Here is a 27,143-nt window from a genome sequence, read left to right as displayed (position 1 = left end):
GGTTCTTAACAATTGGTTATATTTCTAAAACATCTATTAGCAAGTATGTTTGGTGGGATACCCAGTAAAATCCACAGTCACACTCTCATACACACAGACAGCATATTATTCATTTCGGAGTCCATATGGATCACATGACCATATTTGTCAATAGCACTCTGAATACGGATTCATCTTCAGCACTTCATCCTATCTGCCTCACTCACAAAGCAGCCACTAGTGTCCTCTCCTCCTCCTCTGGTTCTTAGTTGCGGGCTTTAGCAGGCTTTCTCGGAACTTAGCATTTGTATGGAACAGTCGGACCATATCATGATCTTTGTTATCCAGCACCCTAGGTAAAAAGAGAGAGGATTTCTGGGTCCTGCGGGTTTTAAAGCTCCTTCTGGGTCGGCCTTTCCCGTTGATGGAGACGTACCAGAGTCTCTCAACACTCGCTTTGCGTTTACTGCTAGCCCCACTGGGCACAGTTCGATACAAGCGGGAAGCATAAGTGTTGTAGCCCAGCTCATGGATCCTTTCCACAAACTCACACTCTGCATTGTAGGTTTCCTGTAAAGTAATAGCAGTAACAATCAATTCTGGGGTCCAGTAGAAAAACAAGCAATTGTTAGAGAGGTCTGATACGGAGGGACTTTCAGCAACAAAACTTCATTTACAGTGTTAAAATGCAGCCTGCTGCCTCCCAGGATGAGCATCTTGTTAAGGGGAAGACCCCCCTTGCCCCCCACCACTGATCAGAAAATGGAGGAGTTGTCAAGAGCTCACTTCACCTGCCTGAAAAAGTTCTCCTCCAATTGCCAATTATCCAGGGACTGGAGAACTGGAAAGCTACTCTAGAGCAGGGGTGTCAAATATAAGACCCGTGGGCTGGATAAGGTCTGTGGAAACTCTTTATTTGGCCCATGTGATAATTGGGCTCTCCCAGCACTGCCATCAGCTACTCTTAGCTGCTGAGCTGTGAAATGATGGCTTGGCAGAAGCGGCCTGCTAGAGCAGGCCAAAGGCCCATCTAGTCCAGTTTCCTATATCTCACATGCCCCAGGAAGCACACAAGACAACAGACACAACCTGCATCCTGGTGTCCTCCCCTGCATCTGGCAATCAGAGGCAGCCTGCCTCTAAAATCAGTCTAAAATTGCACATACCTACTATGGGCACAGTCCTAACCCCTTATGTCAGTGCTTTCCAGTACTGGCATAGCAGTGCCAATGGGACGTGTGCTGCATCCTACAGTTGGGTGTCACTCATGGAGGCCTCCTCAGAGTAAGGGAATGTTTGTTCCCTTACCTCAGAGCTGCTTTGCCCTTAAGTCAGTGCTGGAAAGCACTGACATAAGAGGTTAGGGTTGCGCCCTATGACTTGTAACCTGTAATGAACTTTTGCTCCAGAAATTTGTCCAATCCCCTCTCAAATGCATCCAGGCAAGATGCCATCACTGCTTCCTGTGGTAAAGAGTTCCACAAACTAATTACAAGATGGGTAAAGAAACATTTTCTTCCTAAGTCTGTCCTAAGTCTCCCAACACTCAACTTCTGTGGATGTCCCCTGGTTCTGGTGTTTTATTTGAGAGGGAAAAGAGCATCTCTCTATCCACTCTGTCCATTCCCTGCATGATTTTGTATGTCTCAATTATGTCCCCCATCAGGCGCCTCTTTTCTAGACTGAAGAAGCCCAAAGTGGCACTACTGGCAAGCGTTGTGAGAAGCAAGATGTGGCAAGGGGGATTTTTAGCAATCAACCACTGGTCTGACTGACAATCACCTTCCATTAAAAATTGTGATTTTCTTTTCGGAGAAATTTTTTTTTGATGCCACCTTTGGGCATCTGCTGCTGATGGGGAACTAGGTCCTTCAACTCAGTTTTGTCTGAACCTCTGTTTCAGAAATACATAGCCAAGAAAACTAGGAAATTCCTTTGCTAAAATAACAAATATTTCAATTGAGTGTCACAGCTGCAAATTCTGTGCCAGACACACACCGTGCCCTTGTGCAATATCCTTACATGCGTTGCTTTGAACATGGAACCAAACCAACAGCCACCATTGATCCAAGCAAGGTCAGCGTTTATCTTCTCTGCGCTGTTCTCTGACAGCATTCTAAAGAAGTGTGAAATCATTGAATGAGGCAAATCTGAGTAAATCTGGGCCAAGAACATGCAGACAGTTTGTCTGAATATGAGACCTTTGGTCTCTGAGGGCACAAATTATCCTCTGTTCCAGATTGTCAATAATAATACTATTGATTTATATAATATCACACCTAGCAAAAGCAAAAAGCACACCTGTCACAAAGCAGATAATTTAGTAATTTGTGCACTGATCTCTTACATTCTGGGGTTCAAGTGTGGAGTTAATGAGTACTGTGTGCCTGTTTCAAAGAATCTGGGAGCCATTCATGAAAGTAAAATGAAGGCAAAGAACCTTTGACTATAAGGGAGTGTTTAATTCTATGAAGAAGACAAGTTTTAGAAATCAGCATTGGATTTGCCTCATATGATCACACTATGTAACCACTACATTATTGCTTAAATGTTTAATGTTTATACATTGACTTCAGAGGTCACGTAGGTGCTGCTGTGTCTCAACTGACAGCCCAATCCTATCCAATTTTCCAGTGCCAGTGCAGCTGTGCCAATGGGGCTTGCACTACATCCTGTGGTGAGGAGGTAGTCACAGAGGCCTCCTCAAGGTATGGGCACATTTGTTCCCTTACTTCGGGGCTGCATTGCGGCTGCACCAGTGCTGGAGAGTTGGATAGGATTGGGCCCCCAGTTATTTTGCATAGATTCATCATCGTCGGTGGCGTCACAACCTCCAGATGCTTGGACTGGGATTTTGGATACTCACTAGTTCAAACTCTACCCAAGAGTTTCAGAACTTGTGAGATGTCACTGTATAATGTTTGGTTATTATTCTATAATTAATATTTTATTAAGCAGTAATAATAATATCATTGCATCATCTGTTCTGCAGCTCTTCACACTTTTTCTCCTGATGCTCACAAATCTGATTTTTCAACAACTGGGAATAGGACGGCTTCTTTCTTATCATGGCATGATTTAAAAAGGCTATAGGGAACTCTTCACCAGCCCAGCAGAGGGAGTAAATAGGCCTTTCCCCCCACTTTGATGATTATGGCCCCAGTTGGGGCTCGGTTTTGCATATTTATGTGTTTATGAAAATGATATATATATCCCATCTTTCTTATGAACAATGAATACATTTTTATGATGGAATTGAAATAATAGTAGTAGTTTCACTCAAGCAAACAAGTGGCTATGATAAATGAGCATACCGCCTTATGTAAAGATAAACATGTGCCTCTTAAACTTAGAATGAAGACTACATGTAAGGAATGGTGGGCGTTATGATCATCATAAGAACATAAGAACAGCCCCACTGGATCAGGCCATAGGCCCATCTAGTCCAGCTTCCTGTATCTCACAGCGGCCCACCAAATGCCCCAGGGAGCACACCAGATAACAAGAGACCTCATCCTGGTGCCCTCCCCTGCATCTGGCATTCTGACATAACCCATTTCTAAAATCAGGAGGTTGCGCATACACATCATGGCTTGTACCTCGTAATGGATTTTTCCATCGAAGGCACCTGGCACCTTTCTCCCTCCCCCTCCCCGTTTACTTTTTTGCCAGGTTAAAACATTAGTAATTATCTGCTACCACCAAGGCCTGCCCTCTCCCAGCCTTCCACCTCCCCATCATGCCTGCTTTACAAGCAACAAGGTCTTTGCTGAGACAACCAGACCAGGCAAGTTAAAGATCAAATAAGAGGGAAGTTTTATTGAAACCAGCATAGTAGGCAAAAGAGAAGGAGGTAATTACAAACAGGTATATCTGAAAAGACCTGGTCAATGGAGAACCTGGCCACAGTTTTTACAATATAATGGCAATTAGGTAAACATAAAATAAAATACAAGGTGGCCCTTTTGGGAGTGCTGTTGCACAAGAGGCAGCATCACTCCCAGTTCATCATTAGAGCTGCCTATACCTGATGAAGCAGGCAAGCCAGTGACAGAGGTGGGGAGGGAGGGGATGAAACTGGGCAGGGAGTCGGGCATAATGGGGTGGGGAGGCTGCAGGAGGGAGTGGATCCAGCAGCAATGGTGTGCGCCAAATCATATCCCCTTTTCTGCAGCCTCCCCACTCCCTTTCTCTCCTTGGACCTGCACCACTGATTTCACTCGTGCTATTATTTTGCAAAGCTCAGAATTCAACATAAGAACATAAGAACAGCCCCACTGGATCAGGCCATAGGCCCATCTAGTCCAGCTTTCTGTATCTCACAGCGGCCCACCAAATGCCCCAGGGAGCACACCAGATAACAAGAGACCTCATCCTGGTGCCCTCCCTTGCATCTGGCATTCTGACTTAACCCATTTCTAAAATCAGCAGGTTGCGCATACACATCATGGCTTGTACCCCATAATGGATTTTTCCTCCAGAAACTTGTCCAATCCCCTTTTAAAGGCATCTAGGCTAGACGCCAGCACCACATCCTGTGGCAAGGAGTTCCACAGACCGACCACACGCTGAGTAAAGAAATATTTTCCTTTGTCTGTCCTAACCCTCCCAACACTCAATTTTAGTGGATGTCCCCTGGTTCTGGTATTATGTGAGAGTGTAAAGAGCATCTCCCTATCCACTCTGTCCATTCCCTGCATAATTTTGTATGTCTCAATCATGTCCCCCCTCAGGCGTCTCTTTTCTAGACTGAAGAGGCCCAAACGCCGTAGCCTTTCCTCATAAGGAAGGTGCCCCAGCCCCGTAATCATCTTCCCACTCGGAAGTCAAAGCAGAATGCAGACTTGGATCCTTCTCCAACCACATAGCCCTCCCCCCTTTCTAGTGTCCCATCTTCCTTCCTATTCGGGGCAAAGTAACAAACCTCTCTCCCACCGGCCCTGCCCAGCAGCTCTGTATCCTGTGTTTTCAGCTCTATATTTTCAATGGTGGCTGAACTAGGTGCTACATAACCCACCTGAAATTGGCTCGTGACCCACCTAGTGGGTCCCAACCCACAGTTTGTGAAATGCTGAATTAAATAATATGTCCTGTGGTATTCCAGGTACGAGGTATATTAAAGTTCCCTTTTCAAACTTCTTTTTTCCCCTGTGCAATACCTGCCTTGTATCCTCAGAACTGTACAGAAGGGGATATGGGATGGATTATAGTATCATACATAACATGAAGCCAGATCAAAGTATTAAAAGTATAATCTCTGAATGGTGGAAAGAAGTTTGGTTTGATTTACACATTCTTTCAGTCTGTTAGCAGCTTTTGCTGCTGCACTTCAAGTGTTAGATCCCAGCTTAAATTACTTTACACCCGCTGAGAGCCCATTCATTACCTTGTGTCCTATTGCCATTCCATTTCCCCCAAGAGTTTTTTTTTCCTTTTGAAAAAGCTTTGTGATTATACTGTGAATTGTAGACCTCCTTCCCACTTTAAACTTACTCACCTGAATAATAGCCCAATCCAATGCATGTTTAATCAGAAGTAAGTTCCATTAGAGTCAATGGGGCTTGCTCCCAAAAAGTGTGTATAGGATTGGACTGAAAGTAAGAATGTACTGCACACTTCCTTGGGAGTAAGCCCCATTGGACACAATAGGACTGAGTAGACAAGCATAGGCTTGTGCTGTACAACTTATATCTCAGCATGTTCAAATGTCTGAAATGAAAATGCTAATCAGTCTAATCTCTTTGTTTTTCAGTGTGCAAACTGAGTTGACAAACTGCACAGGTGAAAGGAAAACAAGTTTTCCACACACTTACCACCCTGTTTAATTTACAGGCCTGCAAGTATAGGCTGCTTAAACCCCCAAATGAAACCAAAGGCCACATTTTTGTTCTCAATCAGTGTTTGTACATGACTACCAGTATTTGTGCCCTTTGACTACAATGCTATCTAAATCCCCATTGAAAATGACTGGCACTCAAGTGGAGGATCCTTGCCATTGTTAAGATGCTTCTGCTACCTTAAATGGTACTTACCGAAGCATAAAGTCTGCCTCTTTTGTTCATGGCTAGGTATCTGCCTGAGAAGCAGCCTTTGATAGCAACAATCCCAACGTCCACTGCAGTTATCTCTAGAATACCTAAAACAGAACAGAAGGGTTTTCTTAGGTGAGAAATTATTTGTATACGATTCACAAATTTTTATCATCATCATCCACAAATTCCATAGCACTTTTGACATCTTGATTGAGACTGAACTGCTACAAGAAAGAAAAATCTGACATTGAACTAGAGGTGCACCTAATCCTATATGTCTATAAAAAGTTCAAATCCCCTTTAATGCCTTTCATAGGAACACAAGAGTGCTTGACTTATTGAAACAAACAACAAAGCTGCCCATTTTGGGACAATGCTCTTGCTAAGGTCTCCGGAGGGCCAAATGGAGTTAGATGAGGGGCTGCATTTTAGAGCTGTGTATGGAACCATGAAAAGAGTCTCTCATTTAGAACGTCAGAAGACTGTGGGGGGTGGGGAGACAGAAGACAATATGACGATCTAGCCAAAATTCAAAGAGATAAAATATTTCAGCCCATCAAAGGAAGTATCTCATAGCCCAGACAAGTGAAATACGAATCACAAGTACAGTACACATATATTCTAACTAAAGGGCATTTCATACATTACACAGTCACAAACCAAGGTGACTGGGTTTGCACATATATACCCAGAAGAGAGTTGTGGGCAATCCTCACTCTCTGTTTAGTACAGTTATCGGAAACAGATAAGACACATCCTTGTTTGTAAGGTTTATACAGTATTTCTTTTTTTAAAAAATCCTGCCTTTCTCCAAAAACAGATTCAAGGATGATAATGGCAATGATTGCAACAACACTAAAATAATAAAATGCCGCTGCATGTACACTTACAAAAGCCATGACCAAAGGGAAACCTATAGCACAACAAACCAATTTTTTAACAGAAAGAAACCAAAAAACCAGGAAGAAAATGTGATCAAAAGTGCCCAGGAAAATGTGGCTTATAGCATTTGCTGAAACACAGGTAGGAAGGGCAGCAATCTTCTCTCCCAAGGTAGGGAGCTGAGCTGCCATGGAAAAGAACTCCTTATGCATTACAACTAGTTGAGCTTCTGATGTCAGGGAAACATGCAAGACAGCCTTCCCAGATGATCTCAGGGGACTAGGAGATTCATATGGAGGAAGGAAGACTCATATGGAGGAGGTGGTCATCACATGATGCTTTCCTGCACAAAGTGGTGTACAGCAAATAAATAAATAAATAAATAAATAAATAAATAAATAAATAAATAAATCACAAAATTGAAAGTAGGTATATGTTTCCAAGCATCTGTTTGTCAAATTACAATGTTACAATTTTAGGTATTCCCTCTTTATAAATTTCTGAGATGTACACCTGAAAACATACGAAGAGGTCCAACTTATAAGATTAAACATGTGGAAGATGCCATCAGAAGAGATAATACAACACATGTATAGAGTGACCGTAAGCTTCCAGTTTTGACTCCAGCAGTTTAATATCTCATAATGATCTATACTGGGTTTTGTTTCCCACTTATTAAGAAATCCTTCGTGCATAAGGATAACTCATTTAGAGTTACCCTAAAAAGTACAGCAAGTATGATGGAGCAATTTTATGTCATCCATCCCTTTGAAATTTACTGATGGATGTTTTCATCATTTATGTACATCAGTTCCGTGTGCCATGGCACAATGGCGTCACCTGATGTGTTTAAGATGATAGAAAAGCTCCAACTGTGATATCTGATCAGCGATAGCAATTTCACACATGCAAGTAGCCACTAGATGTCACAGCCATTGAGTGACGTGAAGAACACTCATCTGTGAATCACGGAACATTTGAAGAAAGATGTGGACCTAACTCTTGAGGCTTTTACTCCCTACACCTCTATTGCAATTGGCAGCAAATGGCAAGATAAAAATAAAGTAAATGTGAAGATAAAATACATAGTCATGTGGCAAGATGGACTGCTTTAGATGCAGGCTACTCTGTGCCTTGAAACAGAAGATTCCCTTACAGTATGATTCTACAACTTCCCCGGTAGGTGCAGAAACTATACAGAATTATGGTACAGAGAAAGGGTTATACTATACAAACGATACAAAACTTGCACCGCTGGATTGGAAGGATACTTTAATTTATTAGAGATCTCCTTTATTTAGACCTACCCTGTGTCATTGCGACAGTAGACACTTCTGGAAAGATGCTTTCTCTTAAAACATCTTTAGAAACACGGCAGCCCAATCCTATCCAGGGCTTACCAGTGTACTGTAAGCCACAGACTACAGTGTGTCACGGGCATGCGCTTTAAGGCTGACCATGCAAATGGCTAGAAGCCCCTTGCACTTGACCAGACTCCCCCACTGGAGCTGATAGATCGATGGCAGGGGTTGTTCAGGGGAAGATCATGGGCAGTCTGGGGCAGGGAACAGACCAGGAAGGGCTAGGAGGGGGAGGATCTCAGCAGTGGAAGCAGCACACAGTGAGATTCTATTCCCCCTTTCCCCACCCTGAGCCACCCTGAATCTTCTTGCATGTATGCCAGCAAAATAGCTGATGTAGGTTCAAGGACCCCCACTGAAGGCCAGGTGGCCTATGGGAAGATAAGTAAGAAAGTTTTACGTTCCTCTCCTGGGCTGTCTATGTGCTATGAGCTGGTGGGGGATAGGATTGGACACTCAGCTACACCTTCATACAGTGACTATAAGTAGTTCAAATATGCATGTATGTCAATTGATCTCTCATGGTTTAGGCCACAGTTAAGCACTTCTGTTGATTTCATAGGAGACAGAAGAGTCCTAACTATAGCTCAGAGCATATTCTCATGGATTTCCCTCACTCATTGCTGTGCAGTTGTCTGTTTGAACAGCTTACACTGAAAAGTGTTGTGTTTGTGGTGAGGTTGCATAATACAGAGGTCTGACTAGGATAGGTGTGATACACAGTGATGTCACCCCCCCCCCAGGCTTCCGGATAGGTGTGACACACAGCGATGTCACACCCCCCCCCCCAGACTTCATGGTCATCAACTGAGGACTGTGCATGTGTGAAGTCAACCTAACTCCTGACATGCTCCAGAGAATAGTCTTCCTCTGATATGCAAACAGACCCAGGCTGCCAACAAGCCCTCTTTCCTTAAAGATTTACTCCTGTTTTCCCAGTCCATTCAGAAAAGGACAGGTGTCATTTCCCCTACCCTAAATACTCCCCAATCCCCAAACACAAATCAAACAAAGCTGATAGAGGGAGGAGAGGAAATGGAAAACCAAACAAACAGACTGAGATCAACAGACTGAAGTGTGAAAGTCATCTTGAAACGGTATTTACCAACCCTCTGAGTGGTTACAATCCTCTTTTTTCCCCATCCAGACTTAGTGCTGGAATCCAGTCTGGTGTATTCAGGCAGGGAAGAGGGACTTGAGTCCTAGGAAGCAAAAACTGTCACACCTACTGAGATTGATAAAGCAAGTGACAGTCACTTGTTTATCCTTCTCTTTTTGTGTAGGGCTGGTTCTTTTCCTGATGCTCCAATCCTAGGGATAAATAAGGCAGGACTAAGGGCCTTCAAAACTAAGGGATGTGGTTCTCCATTTCGGTCCAGAAATGATTTCTTGGAGCCTGGACAAAGGAGACAGGCTTACCACTGAGAGGAAGTCCGTTCCTTTGGGCTTAGTACTCCCCTTCTTTGGGGGGAGAGGCAAACCTGAAAAGACCCTTTGCTTTGAATTCTTGGCAGACTTCTTCTTTTGTCCCTTTTGCTTTCTGCTCAGACCCATGGAAGAATAGGCTGGAGTGATGGGGGGTAATTTTAGAAGCTGATTTCAAATCAGTCACTCATATCTCTGCTCAAATGGTCCAGAGGGAAATGAAAGAGAACCAGATCTCAGCCTCATTGATCTCTGATGCCACAGAGCCAGAGATTTTATAAGACTGACATCCTCCCCTCCCTGGGGGTTCTTTCCCACCATGTCCTCCTCAGTTTGTGCCCACAGAGTATTTAATGTGTAAAGAGAAAAGGAGAAAATAGGAAGTGGTCACCTGGGACCAGTAAAAGGCTACTGAGGCAAAACTGCCACAATTCTCAGACTACTTGGCCAGGTAGCCAGGTAGCCACCCTGGATAAACCAGAATTTCTCCTGCTCAGGCACATTTGGAGGATTAAACAGCATTGACCACAAGGTTATTTAGGAAGCAGGAAGGGTTATGCTTCTTCTAAAGTTCATTGGCTAAGTCTGCCTCCCTTGAAGCATGAGGTAGGGAGGGGCACTCGATTACTAAAAGTAGGAGCTCTGGAGGTCAAACTGCAAGCTCTCCACCAGCAAAACCTTCTAGTCACTCTGCATGATAATTATGATTATCTATTGGTTAGAAGAAGAACTATGCACACAATCAAAAGCACTATTACTATATTATACTACTAGTAGTAGCATAGCAGCAAAAATAATTACTGTATCTCAACTGCAGCAATATCCTTCTCAGTATCCCACTGCTTACAAACTTGGGGATCCCAAGTGTCCTTCTCTATGGATTGTCACTTGCCTTTCAAGGAGTTCCTGGTTTTTCCGCAAGCCTGAAGAATGACACTCTTTTTGCCTCGGATTGCATAAGACCAATGATGACACACCTGTTCTTCAGGGGAACTGGAGCATCTTCCGCACTGATATTCAGAAGGGGGTCACGGACATGAAATCAGGGACCTGTGGTAGGTGGGGAGGCAGATGAGGCAGAACCTCCCCACCAGAGTCCTTCCACATCTTGTGCAGGGTGGTGCGGGTGGGGAGGTAGGTGAGGCAGAGCCTCCCCACCGAGCCGCCACTGGTATGCAAACACTCAGAACCCACACGCTGTGTCACACACTTGGGGAGGCTCTGCCTCACCTGCCTCCACATGCACCACAGGTCCCTGCACAAGATGTCTCCAGCTTCCATGCTGTTTTTCCACAACTAGGTTTGGATATTTTTTCCCCCCCAGTATTGGTTCTTCCCATGTTAGAGCCCAATCCTCTACTTATCTACTCAGAAGTAAGTCCCATTATAGTCAATGGAGCTTACTCTGGAAAGTGTGGATAGGATTACAGCCTCAGGCCCCAATCCCATGCGCCTCTACTCAGAAGTAGCTCCTATTGTAGTTAACGGGGCTTACTCCCAGGACAGTGTGGCTAGGATTGCAGCCTCAGAGAGCTGAAATGGGTTCTGGGGTTCAGCTCTCAGGCACTCTGCATGGGCTGGAATCAGGGATGCCTGAGATCTTGCTGGGTGGGAGAAAGGGACCTGGCCGACCTTCCCACACTTGGGGGGGGGCCTGCGTGGTTTGGGCAGCAATGCTATCCACACTTACCTGGGAATAAGCGTCATTGTCTCTAATGGGACTTACTACTGAGTAGACATGCATAGGATTGGGCTCTAAGGCTGCCAACCTATCCACACTTACCTGGGAGTAAGCGCCACTGTCTCTAATGGGACTTACTACTGAGTAGACATGCATAGGATTGGGCTCAACTCTATCCACACTAACCTGGAAGTAAGCATCATTTACTCTGATGGGACTTACTTCTGAGTAGACATGCACAGGATTGGGCTCTAAGGCTGCCACCCTATCCACACTTACCTGGGAGTAAGCGCCACTGTCTCTAATGGGACTTACATCCGAGTAGACAAGCCTGGGCTTGGGCTCCCGCCTATGCACACCTACCTGGGAGTAAGCTCCACTGAGCGCAATGGGACTTACTTCCGAGTAGACAGGGGCTCTGGGCCAGCGGTACTCACTGAAGAGGCTGTTCTTGTCCAGGGTGCCGTTGACGCGGCCGCAGGCGTGGAGCTGCAGGTGGTACTTGGTGGCGCAGTAGAGCTTCCTGCGGCGGGGCGCGCCGCCCAGGTGCTCGTACAGCCCGCCGCGCCCGCCCGCGTCCCGCCGCCCGCGCGCCTCGCACACCTCCCCCGGCCGGGCGCAGGCGGAGGGTCCCCGGGGGGCGGCGGCGGGGGCCGGCAGGGCGCCCAGCAGCAGCAGCAGCAGCGGCAGGAGGAGCCCGGGCGCCGCCACCATCCTGCACGCCGCGCGCCGCGCTCAGCTCCGGGCGGGACCCATCGGCGCCTCCGCGCCCGGGGACGGCTGGTGGCTGCGGCGCTCGGGGGCTGCCCGGCCGGGCCCCCGCCTCCCTCGCCCTCCTCCGCCCTCCCTTTAATCTGCTGGCCGCGATCTCGAGCGGGGCTGCCGCCGCCAGCGGCTCTTCCTCGGCTCTCCGGCTGCAGGACGGGCTGCTGAGCGCATGGCGGGGCGAGAGGGAGGAGAAGGGAGGGAGGGGAGGGGGCGCGGGGGCCAGCAGCGCTCCCCCGGGGATCCGTCGGGGGGGGGCTCCCTGCAATCAGAAGCGGGTCTGCAACCCACCCAGTCAGAGACCACTCTTTGGTGGGACCTGCCCAGAGTACAGCCCGGCGGAAGATGCGCGGGCGAGAAGCGCATCGCCGCACCCCCCTCTCTCTCACACGCACACAGACACTCTCTGCCACACACACACACACATACTCTCTCACAGGCACTCTCTCGCTCTCTCTCTCTCACACACACACTGTCACACACAAACACTCTCTCATACACATACATTATTATTATTATGAACAGTATTTATATACCGCTTTTCAACTAAAAGTTCACAAAGCGGTTTATAGAGAAAAATCAAATAACTAAATGGCTCATAGACACACACACTGTCACACACAGAGACACACACTGTGTCACACACACACACACACACACACACACACACTGCCCTACACACAGACGCACTCGCTGTCTCTCATACAGAGCTCGCCTGGACAGTTCCCCGCCGCAGCCCGATCAGCGGCGCCTCTGAGCAGGAGATGCTCGCAGAGGTTCCGCCGCGGGCTGCCCTTCCCGTCCCCGCATCCCTGTGCGGGACCAGTTCGGTCGGCCGAGGCCGAGGAGAGCTTCTCCAGAGGCGCGGAAGGAAACCTCAGGACGGGGACTGGGCGCTCGTCTGGCTGCGGAGGAGGAAAACCTCCATCGCCACCCAAGCCCCGAGATCTCCCGGGCGGGCAGCCCTCGGGGGTCTCCACTCCTCCTGCGCCTCCAGTGCTGAAAGAACAGCACGGAGGGCGAGCTCCACTCAGCCTGCGTCCCTGTCCGCACTTACCTGCAAGTAAGCTCCATTGACTAGAATGGGACTTACTCCTGAGTAGGCGTGCATAGCATTGGGCGCTCAGTCGCCGTGGCAGCAAAAGCATCGCTGGCACCAACGCGATCGGCTTCAGCTGAGCTGCTCTTCTCAGTGACCGCCAGACGCAGCCAGCAGGTGCGCGATGCTGTCAGGACCAGACCGGCACACCCGCCCGCGCATCGCAGAACTGAGGCAGCAATCCTACCCGCACTTACGTGGCAGCAAGCTCCATTGACTCTAATGGGGCTTACTTCTGGGTAGGCAGGCATATTATTGGGCTCTAGGGCTACAAGCCCACCCACACTTTCCTGGGAGGAAGCTCCACTGACTCTAATGGGGCTTACTTCTGAGTAGACAGGCATAGGTTTGGGCTCTGACTCTTTTGCTAACGTGGCGTCTTTTTTAAGCATCTTGCGAGGACTTGGAGAGCTGGAGAAGGAAAGCCCGGCAGGGGTTCGGCGGTGGAATAAGGCTACAATCCTGGCCACACTTTCCCAGGAGTAAGCCCCATTGACTCTAATGAGACTTACTTCTGAGTAGACATGCCGAGGCCGGGACTGTCCATTCCCAAGCCCCCCTGCGCGTGAGATGTTCCGCAGTCCCAACAGTGGGAGGAACGGAAATGTCGATCCCTTCTGAATGCGTGTGGCTTCCTCCAGAGTAAGAAGGCAGAGGGCGGGCTGCAGGAATAGATAGACCCAGATGATGAGCGAGGGGGGGGGCAGAGGTGTTTCCAATGAAGCCCGAAGGAGCTGAAATGTTTTCATCCCCAGGGGACCTTTCAAGAGTTAGAAGGGAAGTTGGGAAGCCCCAAAAGACCCCCGGGAAATCTCCGTCCTGATGGGACCGGGGCGAGGGAACCATCTAGCTGCCTGCGAGTCAGACTCCGGGAGTCCAGTGGGGGAGTGCCCCTCCAGGCCGTGCGCGTCGGGGGCGGCCGCCCAGGAACTGGCTGTTCCCTCCAGCAGGGGACTGAGAACCCAAGCCTATCCACGCTCTCCCGGGAGTAAAGCCCAACTGACTCTAACGGGACTCACTTCTGAGTAGACATGCTTAGGATGGGGCTCTGAGAGCCCAAGCCTAGGAATGTCTACTCAGAAGTAAGACCCATTAGAATCAAAGGAGCTTACTCCCAGGTAAGTGTGGATCGAACTGTAGCCTCCGCAGCCCTCGGAGGCCTCCAGTCACCTAATCGCCCGGAATGTAAAAGGTAATATTCCGAGCTCCGCCCACCTCGCAGCCCAGGCCTGCCTCCTTTTCCCACGCCTCAGGCGGGCAGCTTATCTATCTATCTATCTATCTATCTATCTACAGCATGTATATACCGCTTTTCAACAAAAAGTTCAGAAAGCGGTTGGTTTATTTATTACTATTTCTACTACATCTTCTATTATTATTGTTGTTGTTGTTACTATTATTACAGCTTGTGAGCCCTTTTGATTATTTTATTTTCTCTGTAAACCGCTTTGTGAACTTTCGCTGAAGAACGGTATATAAATACTGTTAATAATAATTAATAAAATTATTATTATTATTATTATTATTATTATTATTATTATTATTATTATTATTATGGGAACGCCTTTTATTTATTGGGTGAGTGATCTTGCCCGCGTTTTAGCCGCTTATTCTCTTTGTTTGTTTGTTTGTTTGTTTGTTTGTCAGGTTCCCCTTGATTTTCAACGGGCCAAGGAAGCCCTGAGGTCGGCGGGGCTTCCCTCCGGGTGGAAGGTGACATCCCAGCTCAAGGGACTCGGCCCTCCCGCCCCTTCTGCCTGTCCCCCTGCCTTTCCTCGAGGGGTTGGACACTGAGCATAAATGAAAGAGACCTGGCAGCGGAGCGCAACGGCGTGGGGGAGGCAGTTGGCAAGAGAGTGCTTGGAAAGAGGCCCCCAAAATGCGCTCCAAGTGCGCGTCAGCATCAGCCACCCTTCCTTCCTCCACCCGCATCTGAACGTCTGAAACTTGGGTGCCTGGGGGTGGCTGCCAGGGACATGCGTGTCATCAGCAGCGTGCGCTCGACAAGGAGGGCTGATCACTTCCCTGCATAACCCCTCATCAACCTACCTCAGGCTACAGTCCCATCCACACTTTCCTGGGAGTAAGCCCCATTGACTATAATGGGACTTATTTCCGAGTAGACTCGCATAGGATTAGGATTCAGTTCTGAGTCCGGCCTTCAGCGCCTTACAAGGCAACCCACCACCAGCTCAGTGGGTGGAGGAGGGACACGTGGGGGGCTCGGACTGCCTCCGCTGGCTTCCATCCTGTTGGTATTGTGCTCATCAAGGTGCTTCATTCTCAGCAACATCGCCCGCACCAGTCCCTCCGTCCAGCGGTACGAAAGCCCCGTGGTGGAGCGAGGCATGGAGAAGACTCTCTCTCTCTCTCTCTCTCTCTCTCTCTCTCTCTCTCTGGCCCCCACGCAACATCCAAGCGGTGCGAACTGGTTTTGCGTGGCCCGCTACGGATTTGCCTGAAGGCGCCCTGGCCCCCCCTCAGACAGGAGAGCTCTGCAAGCCACCGCAAGCAAGCCCACTCTTGGACATTGGTGGCCACCTTTGAAACACCCACACAGGCTAGACCCCTTTGAAGTGGTCGAATTCGAACCCAGGCTGGGGCGTCAGATGTGGTCGGGCGATGCTTGCTGGAGATCTTTTTCAGGATGCCCCCCAGCTCTCTCTGTGCCCCCCCCCAAGTACTAATCAGAGAGCAATTGGGAGTCTGTGACTTCAGGAGGAGGAGGAAGAGGCTGTAGGCAGGCGGAAGGAGAAGGACCCACTATGATCTTTCCATTGCGCACAAACGTGTCAGTTTCAGGAACAGCCTTGGGGAGAGATTTCCTGCAGCCACCAGGGCGGTTTTTGACCTGGAGAGCCCTTCCCGCTTCTTTTGGGAAAATCTGGTACCCTGAGCCTAAAGATGTTGCAAAGTTCCCCCCCCCCTTCCAGTGGGTTTCCACGGAAATCCGTGCACAGGATTCAGGCTCTCCAGCTCCAAAGCTTTTCACTCGGGAAATTGATTCGAGCCCAACTGATGCTAACAGGGCATACAGCCCAAGGAAGCTCCCGGTCCCCCAGATCCCCCAAGGCTGCAGTACTGCTATGCCAAGATCCACAAGTGAGAAAGCCCCCCGTGACATTCAGGGGCATTGATAGTGCAAACCTATGCATGTCCTCTCAGAAATAAGTCCCATTGAATTCAGTGGAACTTGCTTTCTCCCAGGAGAGTGTGTGCAGGATAGGATTGCAGCCTGACTTCTGAGAGCCCAATCCTAGGCATGTCTACTCAGAAGTAGGTCCCATTATAGTCACTGGGACTTTCCCCCAGGAAAGCGTGGATAGGATTGTAGCCTGAGTCAGGATCGCGCCGCACAACTTCCACATAGCTGCGCAGCGTGTGCGACCAGTTCACGCCAACCGTGAACAGCTGAGGTTCCACTGACGTACAGTCTACACACAGTATGATCTTATGGGCAACGGGCAGCCCGCCCCGTTTTCGAGCTCAAGGGTGGGGTGGGAGGAAAGTGTTTCTGCTCCAGTGGCGTAGCTACAGGGGAGGCAAAGCACTAAGTTTGCAGGGAGCCTCACCGCAGCGCGCAAAGGGCCTATGCGTTTGCCCCCCCCCCCGGCCTGGAATGGACCCGGGGGCACGCTGCGGTGAGGCTCCCTGCAAAACTTAGTGCTTCCCCCCCCAGCTACGCCACTGCTCTGCCCATCGCGTGTTCACTTTCTTCCACACACACACACAACCCGGATTCAACCCGGGTCCGCCCTTCCCCGCCCGCGGTTCCCTCTCTCCGTCCCTCCGGGCGCGGCGCTCCCCACTTTTGAGCCGCACCGTCAGTGCTTTCCTAGGAGCGCGGGGAAGAAGCCTAAAGCCAGGAGGAGGAAGTAGCAATTTGTCCAGCCATAAATAGCAAAGCGGGGGGAGGGGGCGGAGCTGCTGGGCGAGAGGACAGGACCCTCCTCCATCCCTCCCTCCCTCCGGCAATTAAACCCCCATCACTGGTTGCAACATGGACCGTGGGAAGGCAGGCAAACAAGCAAGCAAGCAAGCAAGAGGGGCGAGGCGCGCTCCCCAGACAGCGCCCCCCGCCTGCGAGCGAGGGGTCATCTGCTGGCGCTGGAATTCGGGGAGGGGGGCCTGATTCCGCCCATCCCCCTCCTTTGTGGCTTCCCCCAGTGGGGCAGGTGGGCACCCCGGGAACCAGCTAATCTGGTGGAAATGGCTTTGCAGACCACACAGCCTGGCCCCGCTGGGCCTTCTTTGATGCACTTGTTAAGAAGGTTCATTCCAGTCCCTGGAAAGCCTCCTGCTTCCCCTTTCTCTTTGTCCTGCAGCAGGACCCTCCCCCGAAATGGAGTGGGGGGGGAGTACCCTAATAGTGCTCTCCTGGGCTGGCTTGCTCACAAGGAAGTCCCTGTGGGGCTTTCCTGTAGGTAGCTGTGCAACACAATCCTTAGCACCACACTCAGGCTGTCATTGAAGCCCACAGGTGATCCCTGTTGCGTATCTGCAACGTTGGCCAGAAATGGCTTAAATTCAGAGAAGGTTGCATAGGATTTTGGTTACAGTGCAATCTGATTTGTCTCTAGTCAGAGGTAAGCCTTACTGAGGTGAATGGGACTGACTTCCAGGTGAGTGTGTATAGCAGCCATTTTCAACTACTGTGCCATGGCACATTGGTGTGCTGCCAGTGGTACACAGGTGTGCCACAGGAACATAAGAAGAGCCCCACTGGATCAGGCCATAGGCCCATCTAGTCCAGCTTCCTGTATCTCACAGTGGCCCACCAAATGCCCCAGGGAGCACATAAGACAACAGACACAACCTGCAACCTGGTGCTCTCCCCTGCATTTGGTAATCAGAGGCAGCCTGCCTCTAAATCCAAGAACTTACCCACTATACTTACCCACTAATCTGTAATGAACTTTTCCTCCAGAAATTTGTCCAATCCCCTCTTAAAGGCATCCAGGCAAGATGCCATTACTACTTCTTGTGGCAAAGAGTTCCACAAACTAATTACACGCTGGGTAAAGGAATTTGGGCCTTACCAGTAATATGCATTTTATAGGACTGATGGCATCAGATCTACAGAACAGGAAGCGCATGTTACAGGTGTTTTAAAAGACACTGCTTCTAACACAACCCTCCATGCAGCAGTGATCTATGTAGCTGTTGATCTATGTAGCTCTCATAGCCTCCACCCACATCTTGCTGATCTAAAGCGAATGTTCTCAGTGCTTCTGTAATTTGACCCAGTTGATGAGGCTTTTATTTATTTTTACAGGAAAGGAAGGCACACATCATCCCAAGGAAGTGTACTGCAGGGTGCAAACTCCTTCCCATTAAAGTCTAGGAAAAATTTCAATCACATATCATAAACACACAAGGGTGCTGTTGTGCTAATATATAATACCATCAATTAAAAGAAAATGTACAGCTGGAACCTCTTAGACTTCCTGTGGAATGGAAACCTGCTAATTGTTACTGTTGCATTTGACCCTTCCACTGAGGTGCTGAGGTTGCATTGCTACATTATCCTCTCAAAAATCAGGGGAGACTAAAAACCAAGACCCACACAGATCACTGGAGGTCACACAGGGAGCTTCATGACCAAACAGGGTGTTGCATTCATGTCTTCTCAGTCCTGGCTCCCACCATTCCATTGCACCACACACTGGCTCTGTAAATGCTTAGGCAGCAACATCACCAAATCACAGCTTGTTATAACTGACTGTTTGTCACCAGATACAGACTGTATCCTGTCTGAATACTTATGGAATATGACAAAAAATTTTCTTCATTTCTTTTTAAACAACTTTTCTTTTTAAACAGTTATGTACTGTACGTACGGTATAGATCAGTGGTTGCCAAACAGTTTAGCAATGGGACCCACTTTTTAAGATGACACTCTATCAGGACCCACCTAGCTTCTCCCCCTCCAGAAATAATTTTTTTAAAAACATGCCGCTTCGTCCCCCACTCTGAGCTAGGGATAGCTCAGTGACAGACCCCCTGAGGCAGCTCAATGGCTGCCTCCTCTGGTGCTTTAGAGAGCTGATCTCCCTGCACAGGCTCCCTGCTTTTTTTCCTGGCTTTCTCTGAACAGAACTGAGGCAATTGTGCCTGCTGCCTCCCTAGCAATTGCTAATGCAATTGTTTTTCATTGGAAACCAATCATGATTGCAGTGAATCAGCTGCTAGCTGCCTTCCTGTGTATTGTTATATGTGGGTATGAGCTGCTTAACTCACTGGCTGTGCTGGAGTAGCATGAAAAGGCAAGGTCACCCCCCTTTTTTTAACTTGTTGGGTAAAGTGAGGCACTGCCTCCCCTAACTGCACGTCCCCAAGCTTGTAAGTTTTGCTATCCACCAAAAATCAGGTTGCGACCCACTGGTGGATACTGACCCATACTTTGGGAATCACTGGAATAGATATGTACAGTATATAGGTGAGCAATACTAAGGCATTTCTTATATGAATATACAAATGCTATTAGAATGAAAGAATTAAAGGAATTTGGGGGCGTGTAATGGAAGATCAGAAGATCATCAGGTGGCTGATGTGGTGTTGACAGTGATTCCATGTTTTGACAGCTGTTTGACAGCTCTGGGAAGGGCAGGGCTGGCTCCACAGGTGTAATCAATCAAGGCCAATGGAGACCTGGATGGACACCTGAGCTTCATTTGACCTTGATGGGACTTTGAATGGACATGAACTGAAGGGATGAGTCACCTGAGCCTATTTTGGACTTAACAAGGGGCTAACAAGCTAACAGCTGAGCTGCATTTTGGATAATGGGACATCCAAGGATAAAAGGCAGCTTCAGAAGGGACAGAGCTGCCTGACCCAGACCTTCGGTACTGAGACCTATGGGACACCCTGGAACTATGGGACAGACACACTGGGAGAAGGGGACTGCCAGGACCCTGCTGAAGGACTCTGACACAGAGGAAGGGACTCTACTGCAGTGGATTGCTATGGGAAGGATTGGACTGCGGAAGACTGGACTGTGCTTTGGAGCCTGGATTGGACTTGGACTGGAGGCTTCAGACCTTTACCCACTGAGTTAAGTGGAGTTTTGGGGAGGGAAAGCCTCTGGACAAGAAGGATTGCAGGGAATTGTAGCAATAAATCTGGTTAATTGCTATAGATAAGGAGTTCTGTGTTCATTCCTTTGTACACCACAGCTGTTGTTTCTAGAGATAAGGACATGTTGATTAGACAAAAAAGTGGGCATTGGGAGACGGAACATTTTTGGGACAGGACAAATTGGCAGGTTTGCAAGACAAGGCAGTATGAATTTTATATAATGATTAGAAGACACCATTGTATAACTGCTTAATACTGCTTGCGACTGTGTTGGATACTAAGCTTTAGCTTTTTGGTTGTATATTTCTATCTTTATGCTAAAACATTTTTTTAAAACAACCTAATGCCAGTAGCATCAACATGATAATACTAAGCATTTGTACAGCACATCGTATGCTTTATGTTGATGCTGTTCTTACACCTATGAAAAACAATGTTAATTTCTGATAAAAATACTTAACTACATAAACTCATGTAAGAAACTAGATCAGAAATTTTCAGTCTTTTTCATCTCGCAGCAGGCTGACAGGGTACTAAAATAGTCAAAGCACACCATCGGTTTTTGGACAATTGACAAGACACACCACGCTTACATCCCCCAATGGCCCTACTAATAAATGACCCTCCTCCAAACTCCCACAGTACACCTGCAGACCATTTGCAGCATACCAGTGTGCCACGGCACAGTGGTTGAAAATGGCTGAACTAGATATATGCACTGTAGTTATTCTGAAAATTTACACAGGGTTCAATTCAGTGCCCCAAAGATCCTAAGGAAGTTGCACTCCATTGTAACACCTCTTCCTCAAATGGAAACAACTCCCATTCATTGAGCACAAGATTAGGGTCCAATCCATGAGGCCTCATATCCATGTGGACTCATATCTATGCACTTTTAGATCATGTACTCAAATGCAGTCTTCGTGGGGTGTAGAAATACTGCCTTGGCTCCCATCTTGGAACCTCACTCCTGTCATTTGATTCTCAAGTCTCATGGATTTGAACGGGAGAGATGCAAACATACATTTAACTCATCTATTGAAATCAGTAAGGCTGAAAACTGCTTGACCCTGACTGGAGCAAGCCCAATGCATTTATTTAATGCATTTCAAGTATTTAGTACTTCATAAAACCATGCTAATTCTTATAATAACCTCTAAAGTGAACCATTTCCTCCCATATCACAGATGTCTGAAACAATATGGATTTTCAGTTAAATTTCTTTCTATCTCTTGGATCAGTTTCAGCCTCTGAGGATGCTTATAGGATCCTTGGAGCTCTACATTCCACCACCTGTTCACTTGATCCTTGCCCTTCCAGACCAGTTCCAGCCAGTATAGATGAAAGGAAAGCTCCACTGACTCTGCTCATTACTCTTGGGAATGCCTCCTTCCATTTAGCACTGGTAGGTCCATTCCTGAAGAAGCCATCTCTAAAGTCACCAGACTTGAATAACTGCCAGCTTATCTTCCATCTTCCATTTCTGATGGTAGAGTAACTCCAGGATCTTGGGAATAACACTGATTTTCTAGGTCAATTTCCATTTAGTTTGGGGTGTGGTACTGACACTGCTTTAGTTGCTCTGGTGGACAATTGACAGAGGAATAACCTTATTGATCCTTCTTGACCTTGCAATGGCTTTTGATTCCATTGATCACCACATCTGCCTGGACCATCTGGGGCACATGGCCATGGATAGTGTTGCAATACAATGGTCTGATTTTAACTGTCTTGTTGCTTTAAGGGGCATACTGGATGACTATTGTTCTACCCTATGGGAGTTAGCCTGGGGTACCGGAAGGTTCCATCTTGTTCCTAATGCTTTTAGACATCAATAGGCAACCACTGTGGGTGATGGTTTCTTCATTCTTCATTCTATTCATCATTATCAGTGGTTCTCACCCTCTTAGCACTGGGACCCACTTTTTAGAATGAGAATCTGTCTCATTCTCATCACTGGAAATGATTTCATGACCAGAAGTGACATTATGAAGCAGGAAAATTTTTTACCAATCCTAGACTGCATTCCTACCCATGCTTTCCCAGGAGTAAGTCCCATTTACTATCATCATTAAAAACCTATACAGCCTAGCCTATTAAAAGTACAGATCTGTAGCATTTCCCCAGTGCAGTCACATGCCATGGTAGCATCAAGTCTAACAGATTAAAAATAAATTATTGAAATGAATGGGGACCTACCTGAAATTAGCTCATGACCCACCTAGTGGGTCCTGACCCACAGTTTGAGAAACTCTGTGTTATATCATCAACAGGGGTGGGGTGTTAGATATTAGAAAAGGAGGATAGAACAAAACAGGCAGGTTTGAGAAATAGCTTAGGCACTGGTAGCACCCAGGATCTAAGCAAAAATACAAGCAGGCAATTACTTAAGAGCAAACTTAAAAGCAGAACAATTCCCTAATGCTTCTTAACTCACTGGTTTCTTGCTGTACTTATTCAAGGCAGCTTTTGACAGGCCATTGCACCACTCTTATCCCCAGGTAGGTGGGTGAAAACTGGGCAAAGCAGAAGTGCTTTCTCTGCAGAAGCCTAGTCAAAACACACTGAAACATCCTTGGTCATGACCTTATGAAACCTACAGTGCAATCCTATGCAGTTTTACTCAGAGGTAAGTCCCACTGTGTTCAGTAGGGTTTGCTTCCAGATAAGTGTGCATAGGACCGCACTGCTAGATCTGTCTGCTTGGCCACATGATCTTTCACAACAGAGTCTCAGAGAAGCCTCTTTCCTATTGAATATGCTGAAACTTTCCTTAAGAGGAATAGCTGGGGTAGAAAGGAACCAAAGGAAGTTCAGTCATTTTCCCATACTTAAACATGTATTGATGGAGGAAATCTGACATTTTGGAAAACAGTAACACAGCTGTGTCATCTATGTGGGCTGTTGTGAAAGCTGCTGTTCTGTCTTTTCTTTTCTTTTCTTTTTTTAAAAAGAGGTACATACCAGGATCTAACAGACCACAACAGAAACAGGAGGATGAAAGGGGAGGGTCAGTCTACTGTGCTCCCAAAACATGCTGGGCCCACAGCAGTGTGGAAATGTGAGGATTGTTGCAGGTCTGCACATGATGGCAAGTGGACAAGCAATGAGTAGCTGGCAGTCCAAAGAGCTCACCTGGAAGTGCCCCAGAAGTCCCTGTACCTCTGCTGTCATGACCCTGGCATTAGGGTTCCTCCTCCTTTGTTATCAATCAGCAACCTCTTATGACCCAGAGCACTATATCATCATCATCATCATCATCATTTTAAAGATACAACAACAATATACCACTTTTCAACAAAAGCTGTAATGCAGTTTGAGGAGGCGGAACTCCACCCATCCATATATGCCATTCCCTGCTCCTTAAGTCAGAGCTAAAGCAAAAGTTCCACTTTTGAAATGTGAACAGCAGGGAAGATATTCTGCCTCCAGGTATAACCAGAGAACTGGAGAAAACAATGTAGCAGGTGTTGACTGAAAATTTTCAGAACTTACCTTCAAAGAATTTTCAGAACTTATCTGTCAAAATTCACAACAAACACACTCAATGATCACAACTGTGCAAATATAGTGAAGAGTCAAAATTCTAGGTGAGTATAGCAACTCTTTATCATCCGTTCTTTGCGTCCAAGAGGCATTAGAAGTCTCAGGGCACAATACTATCCAATTTTTCAACACAGATGCAGCCATGCCAATGGGGCACATGCAGCATTCTGTGATGGAGGTGCAATCACAGAGGCATCTTCAAGGTAAGGGAATGCTTGTTCCTTTACATCAGGGCTCCATTACGGCTGCATCGGTGCTGGAAAACTGGATAGGATTGAGCCCTCAGTTTATCAGTGAGCTATATGAAAAAGTGATTTGTTCAAAATTATTCAGAGACAAAAGACTGATCTTGGATGGTTTCTCTTCCAGGTCTGGCATTCTATTAACCTGATCATCTCCTTTTGCGTGATGAGTGTTACAGCCATATAACACTAATACCAGGTGACATTTAGTCTGATCGACCAAATGTCTTCAAGTGAAATGATTTCCCAATTATTTGCTCGCACTTGATTCAAATCCAGTGCATTTCACAGCAATGATCTCTCAGAAGTTACAAGCAAGCTTGTGCAGAGGAGAGCTATACTTTTCCTCAACAATGACAACAAACCACACCCTGACGAAGAAGAATGAACCAAGCATGGAAAACACAGGCAGGCACACACATGCACAGAACCAAGCAGAACACCCAAGCTCACAGTCCTGTAGCCATGAATCTAACCCTGACTGGCATAAGCAACCCCACTGAAGAATGGGGCTATACTTGTGGTGAAGAATTACTTAAGGTCGCAAAGACTTGGAGAAGCAAACTTTTGCCGGAACAATAGCATTTTAATTACAGACAATCTCTGAACAGTGTGTACAAAGGAGGGTTTTTTTCCCCCCTTGGGGACAATAACAACTGTTATTAGCCTGTTCTTTTCCCCCCTTGGTCTGTGGTTTAAAAGGAGGCACCAACAATCCAAACCAAATAAAACTGACCTTTGAACCTTTTCTGCTGTACTTTTTCTCATGCCATGATTTCTTTAGTGTGTTAGTGATCTGAAGGCTCGTTCTGGGCTACAGCCACTTTCCCAGACATGACTGCCTTTCGTCCCCTGACAAATCACTGCTGAGCCCCTTTTGTCCTGCACCCCTTTGATCTCACCTGCCTGTCAGGAGAAAAAGAACTCCCGTACAGTCAGAATGCATTACAAACAAATTGGCAACCATTTCATTCCCATACACCATTTCAACAAAGATCAAGATAGAGATAGAGAATTTTTAACCCTTTCGTTGATCCCGAGCTCCAGGAAGCAATGCACATGTATGATAAGGCAGAAATATCTTATGGTGCAAAAAAGGAAAAAAAGAGGAGGGAAAATTAATTATTAATAAAAAATGCAGTCCAATAGGAAGTATGAAAAATATTTGGGGCTCATTGTGGAGGTGCTAGCTTAGTGGAAAATAAAGTCCTGCTAATTAGGTGACTGCTTGGGCATAAACCATGGAAACATAATAGGTATTCTCCAATGTGAATGAAATTAATCCCATTGTAAATAATCATTGGTGTATTTCATGTCCCAGTTGAAATCTTTCCAAGACCCAGCCTTGGTCATTGACACACTGTTTTCCCAGTTTCTCTGTCTTTTGGAGTGGGAAGGGGGCAACAAAAGAAAATGCCAGTAATTCTATTTACTGGGGGGACGACGACAAAAAACAATAATAGACTGAGATTTCTTTTCTAGTTGTAAATGGCTGCAAGTTTATTTGCAATGATGAAATGTATCCATTTCTAAACACTGGACAAGTTCTCAGCTGTGATCTTCAGCACATGCGTGGAAGACCTAGACTAAGTAAATGTGTTTAGGATCAGGGCATTAATCCTTTAATAGGTCTACTTTTTACACAACTAGTGAAACTAATGCTACTTATATGGTACCATAACACACCACTGAGCACTGAAATCAATCATAAAGCCATTAGTACAGGTGAGCTCTAATTGTTTACTATTTCCAGTTGTGAAGATCACCATCCAGTCTCTGAGAATGATTGAGACTGTGTCGACCTTATTTATGGCATGCCAGTGTGGTAGAGTTGCCAGAGTAGTGTTAGGTTTACATGCTCAGATCTTGAAGTCATGAAGCTCACAAGCTGATCTTGGGCTCAAGCTCTTTCTGTGCTATTAACCTACCTCACAGAGCTGTTGTGAAGGTAAAACAAACCCCATATATGCCACTTTAAATTATTTGAAGATGAGCATAAGATTCTGAGATCCTAGAGAAGGGTTTTCATTAGTAGTTTCTGCTAAGCAACATTGCTCTCCCAAAAACATGTTCACAGGCATTGAAGGATCTAGTTTACAAATGGCATTATAAATGGGAAAAATTATGGACCTGGATTGACTCTGCTCATGGTATCTTCTTCAATGAATGAACAGAGACTTCTGCGTGAGCAGAATGGGTCCTTGTGCAAGCACAGCTCTCCTTCCAATCACAAGAGGAGCTATCATGAGACAGCTGAAAATCTGGATCCAAGCCATGGCGTAGTAGCTGATTTGGAGATGTAAGTCTTTGTTTACAGACAGATCAGGTAATCCATAAAGCATTATTGTGCCAGATCTACAGGGGCAGTTGTATGCTGTCATGAGTACATTTGATTGATATATAAGCTTAGGTTTGACGTGGCATTATACTAGGGGTGATTTTACTGCTCTGTGAAAAACTAAATCCCACCTTAGGCATTAACACTTCCTAGTTCAAAACCGTTTTGTCAGTACATACCATATTTCGGTACATCACCCATGCAGTGCAATCTTAAGCATGTTTTCCTCAGAAGCCATTCCCACAGAGTTCCATGGGTCACCTTTCCTAGTAATTTCCCAGGACTGAACAGTTCCCATTATACCTCTGAATTGTAATTTCAGAAAACACTGGATTCAGAGAGGAAACTGGCAGAAATGTTCAGATTCATCACTTAACCTGGAATAATATCTGTCTACATTTTGATTTAATGCTTTGGGGACATGATGAAATATTTTTTTAATTAGATCTCTTATAAACTATTTTTTTAAATATTTATATTCTACTTATTCTGGTCATAGCAAGCCCTCAAGATAGCCCCCCATAAAACCTATAGGAACAAAACAAGAAACAAAAACAGAAGAAAAAAGCAAGATTTTAAACCACGCCTACAAAAGCCATTAAATGAAAATACATTGCAGTGCAATATTTTCTGTGCTATCCCACCTAATAATAATAATAATAATAATAATAATAATAATAATAATAATAATAGTACAGGTATTTATATACCAC

At 46.5% G+C, this 27,143-nt stretch overlaps 1 protein-coding gene across 1 annotated transcript; it reads right to left on the bottom strand.

The window, feature by feature from the left end:
• Positions 1-216: 216 nt before the first annotated feature.
• On the bottom strand, positions 217-12,074 carry FGF3 (fibroblast growth factor 3). The gene is made up of 3 exons (XM_066619104.1): positions 11,798-12,074; positions 6,012-6,115; positions 217-549 (listed from the first exon to the last, which is right to left on the bottom strand). Exons 1-3 carry the CDS (start codon positions 12,072-12,074, stop codon positions 217-219), a joined length of 714 nt encoding a protein of 237 aa, XP_066475201.1.
• Positions 12,075-27,143: the final 15,069 nt, after the last annotated feature.

The sequence above is a fragment of the Tiliqua scincoides genome, chromosome 1, assembly GCF_035046505.1.
Source record: "Tiliqua scincoides isolate rTilSci1 chromosome 1, rTilSci1.hap2, whole genome shotgun sequence".
Classification (NCBI taxonomy): domain Eukaryota; kingdom Metazoa; phylum Chordata; class Lepidosauria; order Squamata; family Scincidae; genus Tiliqua; species Tiliqua scincoides.
This window is presented reverse-complemented; position numbering and strand designations above follow the sequence as displayed.

Excerpts from the sequence above, each read along its gene's own strand:
- FGF3 (XM_066619104.1), bottom strand. The coding sequence starts at position 12,074 with ATGGTGGCGGCGCCCGGGCTCCTCCTGCCGCTGCTGCTGCTGCTGCTG. Across the intron at positions 6,116-11,797 it reads GGACAAGAACAGCCTCTTCA|GTATTCTAGAGATAACTGCA; the intron begins GTGAGTACCGCT and ends GTTCTGTTTTAG. Across the intron at positions 550-6,011 it reads GAGGCAGACTTTATGCTTCG|GAAACCTACAATGCAGAGTG; the intron begins GTAAGTACCATT and ends ATTACTTTACAG.